A 21,457-nucleotide genomic window follows, 5' to 3' on the forward strand; every position below is an offset into this window, starting at 1 on the left:
TTACTTGACAGGCCTGTTCAGACCAAAAATTTGCAACAATTCAAATAATGTCACAGAGGAGGAAATGGCCAACAGCCATCCAGACAATTTCAACAGGAAGTACATTTGTGGCTGGTTGGCTATCCAGCAACCACCCAAATCTTCATGGGCAAAAACTTTGGCTACTCAAAATATTTCCTAAAAGACTGGTTTGAACCAATAGTTCTTTACCACCAAACAAAGCATCATCGTCAGCATACAGTAATGTTTTTTGGTTCGTAGCAATGGGTCTGGAAAGTCTGCTGACTGACTACAATGTGGAGTTTGGTTTTGAAAGCCTTTAGGGGATTAATTTCATCTTTACTCAAAGAATCAATTCAGAAATTTACTTTTTGTTGGCTGGAGAAGGTACAGATACTACAATTCGGATTGGTGGCCTGATTTTTTGTTCACAAACCGTAGCTAGAACTCAAAATGTTGATTAAATGTATCTGACAAATACAGTCCTTTTTTTTTCTCCAGCTATCTGATCCAAATACCAGAATATTTGATCAAGTTAATGAGCATGAAGAACATATATAATATATAATGGATGTGTTTAAACAGGAGATTTTGATCTCTGTCTTGTTGAACTTCAAAAGCATACAGTCCTTTTGCAATCTTACTAGGACAAGTAATCTTTGGCTGGGAACAAACACATTAACCAGAGAACAGAACAAGTTTCAGTTCAGTCTTTTAGCAAATAACTTCTGGCATTAACGTTAATTAGCTAGAGCTACATATGATCTTTGAAGCCAGCTGTGGATCGTACCAGCCCCTGTGGAAAAGAGAAGCTGGTGTCGAGGCACTTTTGGTGGCTGTGAGTTTCTGACTGCAGTGGCGGAGGATTTCTAAAGTTCAAAGAAAGGCTTAGTGCCTCACAGAGGATTATGGATTTACTCCCCAACACACTGAGACAGAGGCAGGAGAACCAGGAGGGCTGCGTATGTGTTCGTCTGTTAAACAGGTCAGAAGTCACAAGTATTGTATGTCTGGTACAGAAAGAGACATTATTCTTGTTCTAAATATAATTTCGAGAGTTCAAAATAATGAACGTTATGAAGACTTTTTATGCATTTTGCTTATACATATACGTTTTGCTAAGTCTTTCCAGACCAACAGGAGCCCATTTAACATCCATAATTAGTCATTTCCTTCTAAATCAGAGGTGTCAAACTCTTTGTTGGCCCGCAGTATAATTATATTTGGCCCGCAAGGAAATACCAAAATATAATACTACAAATCCCAGAATGCTCTGCTGGTGTTCTAGCTTGAACACAGTAGATCAGTGTGGAGCAAACTGAGCAACAATTAAAGTTGTCTTTATGCACTTTTTCTTGCTAGTCCAAGGCTTGAATGGCTGCACATTCATTGAAGGATATTATTATTAGTCATTTGGTTTATTATTGTTATTTTATTCTCACATTTATTTTTAGCCTGTGGAAAAAGATTACTGTTAAATTTAAATTTAAAGAAGGCCGCATATAAAATAAAGGGACATATGATTTTTATTTAAATTTTATTTAAGAAATGAATGCCATTGATGTGTTTGTTTGTTTTATTTGATATTTGATTTTGCATGTTTGCAATATTAAGTTATATCAAGCTTTGCTTTTTCCATTTCGTTTGAACTTGTTTAGGTCCATTTTTTCAATAAATATCAATGTTGGCCCGCGACTTTGTCCAAGTTTTACATTTTGGCCCACTGTGTATTTGAGTTTGACACCCCTGGTCTAAATGATCAAACTCCCCATTTCTGCCGCTTTCCAGATGCTGGAAATTCATCCCAAACTAACAAACTCCCAGTTCCTCTGTGGTATAAATAAACTACCTACCCGCCTAACTATCCCAAAACTCTCCCACCATTTTCAACATTTCTAGTCCATTAAACCAAAAATACCCTCCGAACCAGCGTCTGGTCACATGGCCAGTTCTGGCTGTCAACTCTCCTCCAGCCAGGAGGGGGCGTCCACGCTCGGGTTGTTGAGGTTTTCGGCGGCCTGCTGGATGTTTTGCTCCAGGAAGCTTTGACACGATAAACTGTGGGCAGCCACGGCGCTGTGGAGCAGCCACAGCTGGTTATGGAGGACTTTTACCTGCAGATGGAGAGAGAAATTAACCATCTGTCAAGTCAAACCAGCTTGAATGTGGAACTCTTTACTTTCATTAAAATGTTTTTAGGAATATGAAGCATTAACCTCATTGTGTCGAGTACAACCAAGACATATCTCAGTGTTTTTCTTTGACCAGATGGGTCTTAATTTAAAAACTAGAAAATTTCCTCTGGGGAAATTCTGAAAGGGCCACGGGGGCTACTGCCAGTGTGTGTACACTATGATGAGATTCTTCAGAGATTTCAAACTATGCCCTTTAACCTCAAAATGTGTGTGTGTGTGTGTGTGTGTGTGTATAATTAAAATCACATTAACAGTTTGGTAGTAAATTATTTTACAGATACTTTATTACTGTGTGTGTGCGTGCGTGCGCGTGTTTGAAGCATGTGTATGCATGTGTGAGGAGTGTGCGTATTTCATGCATGTGTGTGTGTGTATCTGTAACTGTAATCACATCAAAGATCAAAGCAATCAACAGAATTAACTGACACCTGTTAATGAAAGAGTGACAGCAGCCAGAGGTGGACTCGAATTTCTGGCCTCGAACAGAAAGCATTTTTGGCAAAACCATAATACCTATCATTGATCCGACTTCACTTTGAGCGTCCTGAGTTCTTCCTGAACGTCTACATATGATTTTTTTAAAGAAAAATTAAAAAATAGCTTCATTAGAGCGATCTAAAAAAATGTTCCATCGTCCTTTTTTCCTAAATCTTCCTGCGTTTTTAATATGGGAGCCAATGAGGCTGTTGGTGGTGTTGGTGGATCATCTGTGCGTCCTACGCCCAAACTATAACTCTGACAGCTTTACCAGAGGATTGTGAGGGAGAAGACAAATTTTCCTACATTTCTATGTATAAATTATTTCTGTAGAGTATTTGCGGCCTGGAGCGCAGTTTTCAAATTTATTTTTTGACAGTTTCTTTTCTCCCTCTACACTCTGGCGATGATGTCACACACTCTGACACGAACATTCCGTGCAATACACACCCATTATAATCTCAGAATTTCTCCAAAAATGATCATGGTCATTGAACAGGGATTGATAAAAAACTATATGACCTATCGGAACGTGGATTAATACACCGATACACAAGACTTGTGTCTACGGTTTAAAGTTTAAATGGAGTCTCTAGGTGAAATTATGCCAGAGAAGTAGACGTTTAAAAATCTCCAATTATTGTTCTTTTTCGCTCATTTTTTGTCGGTCGTCCCATTCATTTCAATGCAAAATTTTGGGCAGTTTTTCGCGACTTATGTCGCGAAAAATTCGTATTCTGTAGAGAAAAGTAATAGCACACCGATCCCGATCAAACCGCACGTTTTGATATATAATTTGTCCTGCAACTCTTTAAGTTGTAGGACTAGTAGCAGGACGAAATTGCGTCCGGAAGAGGAAGAAGAAGAAATCCACAGTATAACAGTAGTGCAGCACTGGTCCCTACAGATATTGCTGTAGGGACCAGTGCTCGGTGCGATTGCCCCGAGGCCCAAAAACATTTTCATACATAGATGTATTGGGTCGTTTTTGACAGAGGTCTGATTATATTATATATATATACTAAGTACTTTCTTAAAAACAAAACAAAATCTCGGAACTAGTATTTAAAAATTAAACAATAACGAGGTGTAGTGTTATTGTTCCTTCTGTTTCCATTTATCAGAAAACATATTTACTGCTTTATAAGTTTCAATACATAGATTTCGCAGCTAAATTTTGTGGCAAAAACATAACAAAAAACTTTACAATTGAATTATTTGAACAAACTGGCATACAAATAATGTGAAAAATTGATAAAATATGTAAATGATGACAGAAAGTACTGTAACTAAGTTGAACTCTCTCTGCAGGATTCATGCAGGACTGAGATTCAGAAACCTCTGACCCGTCTCACCTTGTTCTCCTCCAGCAGCTTGACCTTGATGGACAGGGCGTCTCGGACCTTCTGGTACCTCTCCCTCTGGCTCTGGAAGTCCTTCTGGGCCAGCTCCAGTTTGGGCAGGGTGACGTCGTCCCGGGGTCCCAGGTTCAGCTCCTCCAGGTCCACTCGGTACGCGTCGTACTGGACCCTAAAAAAAAAAAGGTGGAGAGGTTTACATGGTCATCTAGTCTTGAGGTCTGGTGGTGGTGAGGTACCAAAACTGGAATTACCATGGGTTTTTCATACAAGAGTTCCTAATGGAGAAGCTTAACTTGTTGCCCTTCAGGGATATAATGTACATTTGTGTTCTTCTCACCTGGCAGCCTCGTACTGTTTGGCGCTGATCATTGTGTCCTCGATGGTTTTGTTGACCAGAGTGTTCATGTCGGACGTGAAGGAGTTAATGGCCGTCGTCAGAGTCTCGCCGCTCTTTGACAGAAACTTCTGAGCCTCTGCGTTCACACCAAACTCCACCTGACAGAAAGAAAGACAGAGTGACTTCAGAAGCAGCTTATCGTCCTGTTGGACTCTAGATGTGGCTGTTGGCCACAGCGGGACTCCAGAAGCTTGCAGGTTTTAGCGGCTTTTACTAACATTTTACAAGCTTGCAAACTTGCAAAATTATATTTGTGGTCAAAGCCAGAAACTTACATATCGTTAGCCTCATAGCATAATTGCCTATGTCATTTTTTGGCCAAATTGTGATATCTGCCTAACTTTACTCTCCTACTACTGCTGCATCTTTCTGCCTTATTGCCTATGTTCTCAACCTATCAGAACACTTCAAATTTCTAGACAATAAATGTACTTTCAGTCAATCAAAGGGATTAGGAGAAGTGTGTTTTTACTTTTAATCACATTTCTGCGACAAGGTAACGAAGTGATGTAAACGCTAGCAAAACACTTTTTATTGTAAGTGTAAAGACATTTGTTTTGACTAGAAATAAGACATTTTGACAAGATATAAGATCAGTATTCTTGGTTAGATTTTGAGTTTTTGCAGTGAACCTGTTCATATTTTCGGAATAGCGTTTAGTGAGCAGAAGTACTCTGTGTTCATTCCAAAAAAAGACCAGTGTGATGTATGTATCGTTTTTTTCTTGTTTTCCGAAACGCTCAAATATGACTTAGGCAAATATGCTATGAGGCTAACGATATTCAGACCAAATAAAATTTCATCTGTTAGCACAAACCTGAACATTAAAAGTCTTGTGATGCAGGTACAAAGTTATAAAAGAACCCTAGTTAACAGGGACGCTGTGCAGATAAACACAGAATGCATCAAAGTCAAGATGGGTGAAAATATTAACAAGGTTTCCCAGTTTGAACATCAAATGTCATAAACTGAATGTAGGTCGCAAAGGATTTTCAGATCATTGCATTTTGTTTATTACGTTTTTCAAAGGATTCGTCCAACTTATCCGGAACTCTTCTGGGGATGCTAACGTTTCCAGCTCATGTTAGAGGAGATAAATACACTACTTAATCCATTCCTTACATTCTTCCTCTTGTCTTTTGGTTGTAGAAAACATAAAACTCTTTGAAAGGTATCTTTGGTTGCTGTCATCTAACAGTTGGTAGAAATTGAAGAAACTTTTATTTTGAAGAGGTGACTTTTATTTTGGTGACTCTCCGGTCTCCTTACGGTTAGAGGAGTCCTGTTTGTTATCCGGTAGAGCAACAATCCTCATCCTTCTTTATTCTTGTGGCATTGCCAGTGAGTATGTTTATTTGTATTTGTATATTTGTTTAGGAGGATTTAACATGTTTTAAGGTATATTTGACTCATGCAAATGGTTAATATTGTCTGTATTATTTGTTTATTTTCAGTTTTACCTTTTCTTCATTAAAATCCTGCCAAGTACTTCAAACAGCCTGATCATTGGAGGAGATTTTTGGAGAAATTAGTTTAGCTTCCTGTTTCATAACTCTGATGAGAACAGTACAGTTGCAGTTGCTGAGCTGTGATTGGACAGTCACTGATCGGGGGCGGGGTCAGTTGAATGAGCAGTGATGGCGGTAAAAGTTGTAGACTCACGTGCAGGTTTGGCGTCTTGAGGCTGAGGTCGGCGAAGGCGTCCCCCAGGGTCTTCTGGGTCACCGTGAACTGAGCCAGCTGATTGGCCAGCGTCTGAGCCAGCTTGGTCACGCCGTCGTAGCGTTGGCGGTCGTCTTTGAGCAGCTCGAGGCGAGGCTCGAGGTCCAGGTCCACCGTACGAGACCCGCGGCCCAGCTTCTCCGCCAGAGCCTGGCGGGTGCACTGAGGCCAGAAAGCGGCGTTATTGATCAGATATCTTTTGATTATATACAGTTGAAACCAGAAGTTTACATACACTATATAAAAAGACACATATGCTTTTTTTTCTCACTGTCTGACATGAAATCAGAGAATCACTTTTCCTGTTTTAGGTCCGTTAGGATTACCTAAATTATTTCTATTTGCTTAATTCCAGAATAATGACAGAAGGATTTTTTTAGACAATTTTTTATTACTTTCTTCAAAGTCAGAAGTTTACATACACTAACATTATTATGCCTTGAAACAATTTGGGAAAGCCCAGATGATGCTGTCATGTCTTTGGAAGCTTCTGATTGGTTCATTGACAACATTTGAGTTAATTAGAGACACACCTGTGGATGTTTTTTTAGGCACACCTGAAACACACTGCTTCTTTGTGTGACATCATGGGAAAGTCAAAAGAAATCAACCAAAATATCAGGAAGATAATTGTGGACTTGCGCAAGTCTGGTTCATCCTTGGGTGATATTTCCAGATGCCTGAAGGTTCCACATTCATCTGTTCTAATAATCATACCGTATAGTAGTAAACTTTATACTTTATAGTATGAACACCATGGGAATGTCCAGCCACCATAGCGCTCAGGAAGGAGACGGGCTCTGTGTCCCAGAGATGAACGTGCTTTGGTCCAAAAAGTGCATATCAACCCAAGAACAAAAGCAAAAGACCTTGTGAAGATGCTGGCTGAAGCTGGTAAAAGTCTGTTATTATCCAGTGAAACGAGTCCTGAGACATGGGCTGAAAGGCCACTCTGCCAGGAAGAAGCCATTACTCCAAAAGAAACATAGAACAGACAGATAACAGTTTTGTCGGACCACAGGACATGTCTCCAAAAATTAAGGTCTTTGTCCCTGTGTGCATTTGCAAACTGTAATCTGGCTTTTTTATGTTTCTTTTGGAGTAATGTCTTCTTCCTGGCAGAGTGGCCTTTCAGCCCATGTCTCAGGACTCGTTTCACTGGATAATGACACACTCTTACCAGCTTCAGCCAGCATTCTCACTGTCTGACATGAAATCAGACAGTGAGAATGCTGGCTGAAGCTGGTAAAAAAAGCATATGTGTCTTTTTATATAGTGTATGTAAACTTCTGGTTTCAACTGTATTCTACCAATAATCAGTGCGATGCCTCTCACCTTGTAGGTGGTGATGCTCCACTTGCGGACTCTCTCCAGCTTCTCACTGGCTGCGTTCTTGTTGGTTCCTTGAACAACTACAGGTCCTAGTTTCTGAGGCGTCACTGGAAGTTCTGGAGGTTAAAGTTTGAATTCAAATTAAAGCACAACAGATTAATTTGATGTTTGTGTCAATATTTCTCATCATTCAGCTCCTGTTGCACCACTTTTTGGTCCTTCACGGTTTACCTTTGCTCTGCCCCGGCTCCATGGCGGCCTCAGCTGGACAGGAAGCAACGCTGTTGTCGGTGTGGTTGCAGTTACTGTTCGCATCCTGTAAAAAAATAAAATAAAATAAAAATAAAAAAGGAGAAGCACTGGTCAATTTGGTGGTTTTGGGCTATTTTTCTCCCATAGCACGTCTTCTTTCAGAGCATCCAAAACAAACATTTAGGTGTAAACTTTACTACTTTTACGCCTGTAGATTTAGCCTAATTTCACTAAAAACTCAATATTATGGGTTTTACATGTTCTTTATTGCTGTTGCTGTGAATTAGATCCAATATTTTGCCTTCAAATAACGGTTTTGGATCATTCTTTTCTGGTATTTGACTTATCTTTGATATCCCGCTGGATCGACGACCATTTTGGACGATGATATTTTGTGAAACTTGGGTTTTCTGGACAACATTGTTTGTTTGTTTTTTTAGACAGAGGGGGAAAAATATGTTTTCAAAAATATCTGTATACTTGCTTTACTCTTCCAGGAGCTGAATTAAAGGCTGGAGAAGCAAACAGAAGTTTAGATTCCTAGCTGCATTTTTGTCATGCTGTAACATCAAATTTCCGGCTGTATTTGAACGCAGTTCTCAGTTCTGAGAACGGGAACATCCCCAGTAAAGAGGTCAAAGGTCAGAAATCAAAGCGGCGTGACAACACTCGGAAGGATCACCGTGGGAAACTGGAGATACTCCTGGGGGCCAATCAGAGCACAGATCAAAAGGTTGTGAGGTTGCCACAGAGATGATGGCTCCCCCGCTGTGATTGGCCGCAGAAAGAGAGGAATGCTCAGGAAGTGGTCACCTGACACACACACACACACACACACACACACACACACACACACACACACGCTGTCATCTACGATTATGTGATTATGTGCATTATATATTGTATAAAATAAGACAGAAAATGACCAAAAAAAGGAAACAAAATGACCAAAAAAAGAATCTCACACTCACAGTTTTGTCTGTAACTGGGGACAGAGATGGTTTAGTCTGTTGTTTTGTCATTATAAACGAGGAGCTGCAGACTGCTGATTGTCATCTAAATCAATAAACCAATCAGTGTTTTAAAGCAGCTCGTCCCTTTAAGAGACCAGCTTCCTGTCACACAGCAGCTCTATAACCTTTGGAAAGAGCAAAGGTGTGTGTGTGTGTGTGTGTGTGTGTAGGTGTGTGTGTGTGTGTGTGTGACTGTGTGTCTTGTTTTACGTCACTACATGCCTCGCTGTCTCTTCAATGCGACACAACAACTCTGAGCCAAATTCCTCCGGCCCGGTGAGCCCTCCACAGGTGTGTGTGTGTGTGTATGCGTGTGTGTGTGTGTGTGTGTGTGTGTGTGTGAGTTTGCGTGTGTGTGTGTGTGTGTTTCAATAAGTGTAAAATCCTGCACATTGGCCTGAGCATCAATTCTTGGAAAGAAAAATGAAAACATGGAGGACGACTCCCAGCGTTGACGTTTCCTGTTTTAATCTCATTTAATCATAGATGACAGCGTGTGTGTGTGTGTGTGTGTGTGTGTCAGGTGACCACTTCCTGAGCGTTCCTGACCTCTCTTTCTCTTTCACTTAATGTCTTTTTTTGGTCATTTTGTGGGGGTTTTTTGTTTGTCATTTTGTGTCTTTTTTGGTCATTATGTGTATTTTTTTGGTAATTTTGTTTCTTTTTTGGTCATTTTCTGTCTTTTCTGGTCATTTTCTGTCTTTTTGGCCATTTTTGTCTTTTTTTCATCATTTTGTGTCTTTTTTGGTCATTTTGTGTCTTTTTTTGATCATTTTGTGGTAAATTTCTGTCTTTTCTGGTCATTTTCTGTCTTATTTTATACAATATATAATGCACATAATCACATAATCGTAGATGACAGCGTGTGTGCGTGTGTGTGTGTGCGTGAGTTTGCGTGTGTGTGTGTGTGTGTGTTTCAATAAGTGTAAAACCCTGCACATTGGCCTGAGCATCAATTCTTGGAAAGAAAAATGAAAACATGGAGGACGACTTCCAGAGTTGACGTTTCCTGTTTTAATCTCACTTAATCGTAGATGACAGCGTGTGTGTGTGTCTGTGTCTTTTTTGGTAATTTTTTTTCTTTTTTGTGTCATTTTGTGTCTTTTTTTTGGTCATTTTGTGTCTTTTTTTTGGTCATTTTGTGTCTTCTTAATAATAATAATAATAATAATAATAATAATACATTTTATTTAGCAGTGCCTTTCAGGTCACTCAAGGACACTTTACAAGTTAAAACAAGAGCAAACAGATAACAAAACAAAACAAAGACAAAAACTATTAAAAGTGCTAGTAAAAACATCATGACATCTATAGTGAGAATGCTATCCTGAAAAGGTGGGTTTTGAGAGAGGATTTGAACTGAGGGAAGGAGTCAATGTTTCGGATGTCCGGTGGGAGTGAGTTCCAGAGTTTGGTGGTTACCATGGTGGTAAGCCGGGCAGGGGGGACAGTTAGGTGGATGGAAGAGGAGGATCTGAGGGAGCGGGTGGAGGTGGCAGTGTGAAGGAGGTCAGACAGGTAGGGAGGGGCAAGGTTGTGGATGGCTTTAAAGGTATGAAGAAGAATTTTGAAGCAAGGTTATAATGGTTTTGGATTTTTCATTAGTTTTAGTTTTAATTTCGTTGTGAATTTTTGTTTTCAAATTCAGTTAGTTTTAGTTAGTTTCTAGAGTGAGTTTTCTAGTTTTAGTTTAGTTTTTATTTTTTGAAAATGCTTAGTTTTAGTTTAGTTTTTATTAGTTTTAGTGTTAGTTGTAGTTTTTTTGTAATGGGCTATGTGTTGGGTGCGTGATTCAAAGAGGTCATAATAAATGTTTCCTTTATTTCCTTTGGTTTATCATCTCAGCCCCAATAAGGTTATTAACTCTTACAGTTCTGGGTGTTTTGTATTTTGGTTCTAGTGTAAACATCCCAGTCTCAGTAAACATATTCACCATGTGTTGCATGTTCAAACAGAAACACTGAATTATGAATGAAAAAAGTTGACAAAAACTAAAACTAAGGACATTTTCACTATAATTTTAGTTAGTTTTAGTTCGTTTTGTAACCACACAATACAGTTTCAGTTAGTTATGGTTTTTTTAAAAACTCTAGTTTTTATTTTTATTTCAGTTAACGAAAATGTTTTTTAAATTTTAGTTTTCGTTATTTCGTTAGTTTTCGTTAACTATAATAACCTTGTTTTGAAGTTGATCCGAAAGTTAATTGGAAGCCAGTGGAGTTGCTGTAGGATGGGGGTGATGTGGTGGAAAGAGGGGGTTTGGGAGATGATACGGGCAGCTGAGTTCTGGACCAGTTGGAGCTTATGGAGGGATTTCTGTCTGGAGAAACTGTCAACTTTGAGTAGAGTGGATTTAGTACCAACTAAAAGGATTTCTGTTTTATCACTGTTAAGTTTGAGGAAGTTTGAGGTGAACCAGGTATGAAGTTCAGAGAGGCAATCTGTCAAGGATGAGGGAGGGAGGATGGAGTTGGGTTTGGTGGAGAGGTAGAGCTGGGTGTCATCCGCATAGCGGCGAAAAAGAATATTGAATTTACGGAAAATGAGGCCAAGGGGAAGGAGGTAAGTAATGAAAAGGAGGGGACCCAGGACAGAGCCCTGGGGGACACCAGAGGAGACAGGGGAGGGTTGGGAACGGAAGGATTTAAGTTGGATGAACTGAGTGCGGTCTGAGAGATGGAACCAGTGGAACCAGTCGAGAGGGATGCCAGTGATGCCGATGGAGGATAATCTATTGAGGAGAATGGTGTGGGAGAGTGTGTCAAAGGCTGCACTCAGGTCAAGGAGGATGAGGATAGAGAGCAAACCAGAATCAGCTGCAGTAAGAAGGTCGCTGGTGATTTTCAGAAGGGCCGTTTCAGTGCTATGGCGGAGACTTGGTCATTTTGTGTCTTTTCTAGTCATTTTGTGGTCATTTTGTGTCTTCTTTTTAGTCATTTTGTGTCTTTTTTAGTCATTTTGTGTCTTTTTTGGTCATTTTTTTCTTTTTTGTGTCATTTTGAGTCTTTTTTGGTCATTTTGTTTCCTTTTTTTGGTCATTTTGTGTCTTTTTTTGGTCATTTTGTGTCTTTTTTTGTAATTTTGTGTCTTTTTTGGTAATTTTGTGTCTTTTTTGTGTCATTTTGAGTCTTTTTTGGTCATTTTGTTTCCTTTTTTTGGTCATTTTGTGTCTTTTTTTAGTCATTTTGTGTCTTTTCTAGTCATTTTTTAGTCATTTTGTGTCTTTTTTGGTCATTTTTTTTCTTTTTTGTGTCATTTTGTTTCTTTTTTGTGTCATTTTGAGTCTTTTTTGGTCATTTTGTTTCTTTTTTTGGTCATTTTGTGTCTTTTTTTAGTCATTTTGTGTCTTTTTTGGTCATTTTTTTTCTTTTTTGGGTCATTTTGTTTCTTTTTTGTGTCATTTTGAGTGTTTTTTGGTCATTTTGTTTCCTTTTTTTGGTCATTTTGTGTCTTTTTTTGGTCATTTTGTGTCTTTTTTGGTAATTTTGTTTCCTTTTTTGGGTAATTTTGTTTCTTTTTTGGGTGATCTGAACTGTGCGTGTGAGATTGTGTTCAGTGAGCGGGGTAAGCTGCTGTTAAAGCTCTCTGCACACAGGTGAGTCACCTGGTGACATCACAGCTCCAGCTGACCACTCCTGTGGCTCGCCGCCAATATTAACCACAACAATGGCGTCTTATCAGATGCACCAACGCTGGCTGTCACTGTTTATCAGCCGGCTGCTTTTGTTTGTTGACAAGCTGCTGATTACATTGTGGCAGCCTCACGCTTCCCTTTTTGTTCCACTTGTTGCATAACGTGTGAGTGTGTGAGCAGAATCTGTAGAGGACAGAAACATCAAACACACACTGGTTTTATATGTGTAACACACTGATAACACACTGGTCAGCTGCTGGGAGGAATAATGAGGTTCTAATGAGAACAAACACACTGCTGCATGATACAGATACTCCACTAGGAGTTCAGGAAACACAGCACAGGCAGAAACAGGGTTTTTTAAAGCACTGGTCCATTTTTAGGCTATTTTCTCCGATAAACAAACATTTCTGTTTATATTTTACTACATTTGAGCCTTGAGATTTCTCCTAAATTCACTAAAAACACAATTTTATGTGTTTTACGTGTTCTATTTTGTTTGTCGCAATGAATTAGAGTCTATATTTTGTCTTCAAATAGTAGTCTAGACGGATTTCAGAATAAAGGCCTCCTATAAGAAGTGAGGAGCATTTATGGGTACAAGTCAGGAACCGGCCTACCTTACATATCTCAAGGGTGCTGAGTCCAAAAAAAGAATAAAAAAAAAAAAAAAAAAAAAAAAAAATATATATATATATATATATATATATATATATATGCAAAATACCAACTGGAACATTTAAAAGTGATATTGATTGAATATTTATGTTGGCTTTAAAAAAATGACACAAATAATGCTTAATTTCACCTTAAAAGTTGGTATTTTGCATATATATATATATATATATATATATATACACATATATATATATATAACTATACATTAAGTGGAGAGGTTTCCTGCCGTCTCACCCTCGGAGGAGTCTCCTCTTCTTCTGTGGTGCCGGACGTCTCCTCCATCATCTTACCACGCCCACTTCTCTTCCTCCTGGAGGTAAGAACAGAAAAACATCAATAAAGTTTAATTAGTATTTTTATACTTTATTTTTATACTTTGACATAAAATAAATAGACACTTTTAAACCACTGGGGGCCTTTTAAATGAGCAGTTAGACAAAAAAAGCTTTTACATTCTGGTGAAGAGCTGAACTGTGGAGTTTATTATGTTCTATTGAGTGTAATGTCAATGTGGTTTAACAGCACCACCTAGTGGTGAAAAGGGAGAAACACACAAATCTGACTCGACCAAAATACAGGAGATCTACTTTATTAACCCCTTAATATTCTGGGTTGTGTGCAGTAGATTTTTTGGGGGTAGGGTTGTCAAAAGTATCGATACTAAAACGTTGTATCCGGATACAATACTCATTTTCAAAAGTATCGAGTATCTGAAGCTTGTCATCATAGTTGCAGTTTCTTTTTGCACAACTGTTTTTTATTATAAATATTTAACCTGTGGTTCTGTTCATTTTTACATGTTGCATTTTTCTTGTTAATAAAAATATTTCTGTTAAATTTTGGGGTCTTTGTGACCAAAAAAGACACAAATTGACCAAAAAATGATCAAAAAAGACACAAAATGACCAAAAAAAGACACAAAATGACCCAAAAAAGAAACAAAATTACGAAAAAAGACACAAAATGACAAAAAAAGACACAAAATTACCAAAAAAAGAAATAAAATGACCAAAAAAATCACAAAATGACCAAAAAAACCAAAATGATCAAAAAAGACACAAATTGACCACAAAATGATCAAAAAAAGACACAAAAAATACACAAAATGACCAAAAAAGAAACAAAATTACCAAAGAAGACAAAAAATGACTAAAAAAAGACACAAAATGACCAAAAAAAGAAATAAAATGACCAAAAAAGTCACAAATTGACCACAAAATGACTAAAAAAAGACACAAAAAAAAGACACAAAATGACCAAAAAAAGAAATAAAATGACCAAAAAAATCACAAAATGACAAAAAAAAACAAAATGATCAAAAAAGACACAAATTGACCACAAAATGATCAAAAAAATAGACAAAAAATACACAAAATGACCAAAAAAGAAACAAAATTACCAAAGAAGACAAAAAAATGACTAAAAAAAAGACACAAAATGACCCAAAAAAGAAACAAAATGACTAAAAAAAGACACAAAATGACCAAAAAGACTAAAACACATGAACACTTTAACACAGTGGAGACAGAGCTGACTTCCTAAATGATTTGGCGACCCCCAGAAATCATCTCGTGACCCCAATTGGGGCCGGGACCCCAAGGTTGAGAACAGCTGCTCCAGGTCTCTAGTTAGTGGTTGTAAAGTTTCATGAGGCTGATTCTCCTAGAGGTCTCAGCAGCTCATTTATACACATGTTTTAGCTGCCCAACACTGTTTTCTATTGTGTTTTTTCCTCTCAGCTGCTTGTTTAGTCTCATGTTACGTGCTGTGTGTTTTATTCTTTCTTTAATGAGAAGTTAGACGGTTAAAAAATAACTTGTGCTGAAAATAAATCCATAATGTAACACACTGAGCAGGTGAAACAAGAGAAAATTAAAGATATTTATGAGTGGGTCCAAAGTAACAAGCCTCAGCCCGTATTTCATGTTGCATTAGAGATTTATGTTGCTGCAACTTCACCTCCTTCCTGTCAGAAGGAATGAAATACTTCCACCTCTAAACTTTATTTACAATCAGTGCAAAGTACAAACATCTTATCTGAGGTGATTTGATGGTAATAAAACAGTATAAAGATGAGCTTTGACCTGCTACAGTAGTTAAAGACGTCCTGATATAAAGTATAAACTGGTTTACAGGGACCGTTTGTGTTTGATTTGAGCCAGAAGAACATTTTAAACTCCTGTCACAAGATATTAAATGTGTTTATCTCTACTTCTGCTAATCTAAAAAGGAAGAAAAATAGATCTTCCTCTTGGAACAACAAGATCAAACTCCACTGATAGAGCCACGCTTCTGCTCACAGTTTTGTTTCATGTGTTTAATAAATACCAGTTAACTGTTAGAAACATCAGAATTTTAAAACATTTCTATGATTTTCAAAAAAAACAGTATTTATAGTAAAAAGACACAAAATGACCAAAAAAGACACAAAATGACCAAAAAAAACACAAAATGACCCAAAAAAGAAACAAAATTACCCAAAAAGACACAAAATGACTAAAAAAGGACACAAAATGACCAAAAAAAGACAAAAGGACAAAAAAAATACACAAAATGACAAAAAAAGTCACAAATTGACCACAAAATGATCAAAAAAAGACACAAAATGACTAAAAAAGAAATAAAATGACCAAAAAGACACAAAATGACCAAAAAAAGACACAAAATGACCCAAAAAAGACGCAAAATGACTAAAAAAGAAATAAAATGACCAAAAAAGTCACGAATTGACCACAAAATGATCAAAAAAAGACACAAAATTATTAAAAAAGACACAAATTGATTTAAAAAAGACACAAAATGATTTTAAAAAGACACAAAATTATTTTTAAAAAAAGACACAAAATTATTAAAAAAGACATAAAATTATTTAAAAAAGACACAAAATGATTAAAAAAGACACAAAATGATTAAAAAAGACACAAAATGATTTTAAAAAGACACAAAATGATTTTAAAAAGACACAAATTGATTTAAAAAAGACACAAAATTATAAAAAAAGACACTAAATTATAAAAAAGACACTATTATTTTATTTAAAAAAAGGCAGACAATTATTTAAAAAGATACAAAATTATTAAAATAAGACACAAATTGATTTAAAAAAGACACAAAATTATTAAAAAAGACACAAAATTATTAAAAAAGACACAAAATGATTTTAAAAAGACACAAAATGATTTTAAAAAGACACAAAATGATTTAAAAAGACACAAAATTATTAAAAAAGACACAAAATGATTTAAAAAACCCACAAAATTATTAAAAAAACCCACAAAATTATTTAAAAAAGACACAAAATTATTTAAAAAAGACACAAAATTATTAAAAAAGACACAAAATTATTAAAAAAGACAAAATGATTTTAAAAAGACACAAAATGTTTTAAAAAAGACACAAAATTATTTAAAAAAGACACAAAATTATTAAAAAAGACACAAAATGATTTAAAAAAGACACAAAATTATTAAAAAAGACAAAATGATTTTAAAAAGATACAAAACGTTTTAAAAAAAGACACAAAATTATTAAAAAACACACAAAATTATTAAAAAAGACACAAATTGATTTAAAAAAGACACAAAATTACCCAAAAAAAAGGAATTAAAGGGACCGTCCACACACAACGCAACTCTTTTTGCACACCTGTTTTTAAATGTTTGTAAATGTACTTTTAGTGTTTAGTTTAGTTCCTCCTCAGACTATAAAAGTTCAATAATAAAGTGTAATGTTGGATTAAATGTTTGTTTTTAAGATAACGTTACTAAAGACATCGTGTTCCCGAATGATTCAGATAAACTGCAGATATTTAAAGTGTTCCTACACATAATGATAAGTTTATAAAGCAATAAATCATCACTTTCAGCTCGTTAAAGTCAAAATAATGAAAGTTTAATGACCTTTAATGAGGTGAAACAGCTCCAACGGCTCCAGCCAAACTTCTTCTTCTTCTGTCGTTATTCTGGCCGTCACTGTTTTCCTTCTTCTTCTGTGGTTTGTAGTTCTTCAAGCTCTTCTTATATTAAATGTAACAAACAGAACAAACTCCGCTACTAAAGTTACAGATTAAAGCGAGGAAGAAGAGTCCAAGACACCCGGAAGTGTTTTCTACCGTTTACTTCACTGAAGGGACGCTCGGTTTGGACTTCCTGCTCGTACCGGAGGGGCGGGGATAGCCTTTGTTGTTGTTGTTGCTGTTTTTGTTGTAGTTTTTATATATTAATAAATTTACTAAAAGCTAAACAGATTAAACACAAAATCTCTATGTGTCCGAGTAGTGGAAAAATAAAAATAATAATAATAATAAAATTAAATTAGAAAAATAATAATAATTTGCATAAAATAAAAATCAATTTAAATTAAATTTGAATAAAATAAAATACATTTAAATTAAATAATTAATGTGCCGAAAATAATATTATAAATAAATATAGGCAACAATAATTTGGTAAGATTTTTTTCTTATATTTAATATATATATATATTATATGTATATATATATATACATATATATATATATATGTATATATATATGTTTATATGTATTTATTATATTATATTATTTATTATATATTATATTTATTTATTATATTTTTATTTTTATATATATATATATATATAAATATATATAAATATATATATATACATATATATTTATATATAATACATATATATATATATTATAATTATGTATGATAACAATTATTATAATGTATTAGCTCATTTATTTATATCGTTATTAAAATAAAAATAATTTGAATAATACATTTACAAAAGCCAAAGAGATTAAACACATTATCAAAATCCCTATGTGTCTGAGTAGCAAAACAAATAATAATTAAAAAATTATAAAGATTTTTTTTCCTATAATTGAACAATTATTTATGTCCTTTTGCATTTTACCCTCTATTTATTTCTATTTTATTTCCTTTATTATTATTTCCTCTTTTAATTTACCTTAAATTTAAACAAATGTAATCAACCTTTCGTTGTTATTTAAGGAAATTAAAGCTGTCAATCAATAATGTTTGAGACTTAGTAGTAGAATACAAATATTTAATAAAGTTTGTGATCCATAATGAGATGTGCTGAACATTCAAACCTCCAGGGGTCGCCGTAGCAACGCTGCTCTATTAAATAATAACAGTGACATGCAGAGTAAACAAACAGAAGCCTGTTAGTTAACAATGTTAAATGCAGCATTTATCCAGTTTACAGTTAATATTTCTTACATTTTTTCATGCTGAGTGACTTATTTCCAATCAACAAACTAATCGATTAGTTGATAAAAGCGCACAAATGTGGAAGTCTTGAGGGCAGCTCCTAATAATAATAATAATAATAATAAACTTTATTGACTGTACATTTTTATGACACATTATACAAAGTGCGTCAAGTCCTTCACATTGAACAGACATTAAGAAAATATGAACATATTAAAAACATTCAATTCACAAAAAATGGAAGTTGAAATAAAGATAATAAAAAGTGAGCCAGGTTTCATAAAATCAGTATTAAAAAGAGCAGCAGAGAGGCTTATGAAGGATCTGTCCACAAACGTTTTATTTTTGGTTGGTTTATTTCAGTTGTTTTGAGCATAAACAACTCATTTTGAAAAATATTTTTTTAAAAACAGGTTGTGCTTCCTGAAAACGTCACAGTTCATCACTTTATTATGTACAGCTCCATTTAGATTCAGACAGGAAAAAATGAAAGAAAGACACAAAATATACACTACTGGTCAAAAGTTTTAGAACAGCCCAATTTTTCCAGTTTTTTATTGAAATTCAAGCAGTTCAAGTCAAATGAACAGCTTGAAAGGGTCCAAAGGTAAGTGGTGAACTGCCAGAGGTAAATAAAAAAAGGTAAGCTTAACCAAAACTGAAAAATAATGTACATTTCAGAATTATACAAGTAGGCCTTTTTCAGGGAACAAGAAATGGGTTAACAACTTAACTCTATGGAGTCTTGGGCTATTTTGTCCATTTTTGAATTCTTTTCATGTCTTTGTAAGTCATTTTGTGTCTTTTTTAAGTCATTTTGTGTCTTTTTTTAGTCATTTTGTGTCTTTTTTAGTCATTTTGTGTCTTTTTTGGTCATTTTGTGTCTTTTTTTGGTCATTTTGTGTCTTTTTTTAGTCATTTTGTGTCTTTTTTTGTCATTTTGTGTCTTTTTTTGGTCATTTTGTGTCTTTTTTTAGTCATTTTGTGTCTTTTTTTTGTCATTTTGTGTCTTTTTTTGTCATTTTGTGTCTTTTTTTGGTCATTTTGTGTCTTTTTTTGGTCATTTTGTGTCTTTTTTTAGTAATTTTGTGTCTTTTTTAGTCATTTTGTGTCTTTTTTTGGTCATTTTGTGTCTTTTTTTGGTCATTTTGTGTCTTTTTTAGTCATTTTGTGTCTTTTTTGGTCATTTTGTGTCTTTTTTGGTCATTTTGTGTCTTTTTTTGGTCATTTTGTGTTTTTTTTTTAGTCATTTTGTGTCTTTTGGTGTCTTTTTTGGTCATTTTGTGTCTTTTTTGGTCATTTTGTGTCTTTTTTTAGTCATTTTGTGTCTTTTTTTGGTCATTTTGTGTCTTTTTTTGGTCATTTTGTGTCTTTTTTTAGTCATTTTGTGTCTTTTTTAGTCATTTTGTGTCTTTTTTGGTCATTTTGTGTCTTTTTTGGTCATTTTGTGTTTTTTTTTAGTCATTTTATGTCTTTTTTTAGTCCTTTTGTGTCTTTTTTTGTCATTTTGTGTCTTTTTTTTGTCATTTTGTGTCTTTTTTTAGTCCTTTAGTCCAACATAAAATGTGATTTTGAATCTTTTTTTTACTTTCAAAACACTATCATGCTCAATAAAGAATTTTAAATGTTGCAAATGTGCATTCATTTCAGAGTACACTGAGACATTAAACTGCATCATTTTCAATTAAAATCTGGAAAAGTTGGTGTGTCCTAAAACTTTTGACCAGTAGTGTATATATATATATATGTGATATTTTCTAAGTCTCTTCTTGTCCACATTTCTAATGGCTGTATTTTACTTAACTAACTCATTCAGTATATGGTTTATTAAAATGACTAAGGTTACAGTGAAGACAGCGCTTAATTCATAGTAATTGGCTTTCAGACAGTAATATGCTCTATTTACAAAAAGTGACTGCATTGTTTACAGCAACAATACTGCAACTAGCTTTAGTCTAGCTTTAGTTTAGCTTGAGTTTTAGTCTACTGTAAAAATCAATGAAATGCAGGATTTTACTGTAATTCAGTATGTGGTTTTTAAAGTAGATAACAGTAAGGGAACTGTAGAATTAACAGTAAAATACTGGCAACATTTTTTAATGTTTTTTTTAATTTACAAGACAATTGTTTACAGTGTACTGAATCTTGAGAAAACGTTCAGTTCTTATAGCTTTAATGTGAGCAGCTAAAGTGTGGGCTGACTTTGACTCAGAGGACTGTTACAGTATGTGAACAAAGCAACACGTCTCTGTGGTCGTTCGCCTCCAGAAACACAGGAAACTACATTCTGTTTATCAGAAAACCTTCTCTGCACCACAGTGATCTCTGGTCTCTGTGAGGGTGGAGGCGTTTGTTTGTTGCCACCCTACTGACTGACGCTTTGATAACCACAACCAGGGCCCCACCCGCCCTCTGACCTCCACCTGGAGCTCACCTCACACCTCAAACACCCGCACTTCCTGTCACAGCGAGCGCCGGGCCTCGGGCAGCGCCGGGCGCCACAAGCCACCAGGGACTTTCACCCTATTCTCTATTTATAACAGGCGAGAAACACAGAAAGAGCTGTTTGTTTTAATCTGTCAGCAAAACACACACTCACACACAAACATTAACCCTCTATGGTACGGTGTTGCCCTCAGGCAACATCCCCATTTTTATTATTTATTTTGAGGTTTTATTTGAAACATTTAGCAGCCAGTTACTTTGCAGATTTTGATTTTGTTTGATTGACGAGTATATATATATATATATATATATATATATATATATATATATATATATATATATATATATGGATCAGTATGACCATAAAATTAAAGTACTTTTGAGCTCTGTTCACAACAATTTCCCTTTTTACAGTAGTTTCGTCACTTTGGTCTAATGAAAGTAACGAAACAGTGACGGGTCATTTAAAGCAGTAGTTCTCAACCTTTTTGAGTCACGACCCCCAATTTAACATCCATATTGTCCACGACCCCCACTCACTGAACACAATCTCACACGCACAGTTCAGATCACCCAAAAAAGAAACAAAATGACCAAAAAAGGAAACAAAATGACCAAAAAAGACACAAAATGACCAAAAAAGACACAAAATTACCAAAAAAAGACACAAAATGACCAAAAAAGACACAAAATTACCAAAAAAAGACACAAAATTACCAAAAAAAGAAA

The 21,457-nt window shown here is 35.3% G+C and overlaps 1 protein-coding gene across 1 annotated transcript; it reads right to left on the bottom strand.

The window, feature by feature from the left end:
- Window positions 1-1,544: 1,544 nt before the first annotated feature.
- Window positions 1,545-17,143, bottom strand: LOC131989668 (arfaptin-1-like). The gene is made up of 8 exons (XM_059354966.1): window positions 16,961-17,143; window positions 13,296-13,371; window positions 7,716-7,800; window positions 7,488-7,600; window positions 6,093-6,314; window positions 4,371-4,528; window positions 4,028-4,202; window positions 1,545-2,114 (listed from the first exon to the last, which is right to left on the bottom strand). Exons 2-8 carry the CDS (start codon window positions 13,344-13,346, stop codon window positions 1,959-1,961), a joined length of 960 nt encoding a protein of 319 aa, XP_059210949.1. The 5' UTR covers window positions 13,347-13,371; window positions 16,961-17,143; the 3' UTR covers window positions 1,545-1,958.
- Window positions 17,144-21,457: the final 4,314 nt, after the last annotated feature.

The sequence above is a fragment of the Centropristis striata genome, chromosome 17, assembly GCF_030273125.1.
Source record: "Centropristis striata isolate RG_2023a ecotype Rhode Island chromosome 17, C.striata_1.0, whole genome shotgun sequence".
Taxonomy (NCBI): Eukaryota; Metazoa; Chordata; class Actinopteri; order Perciformes; family Serranidae; genus Centropristis; species Centropristis striata.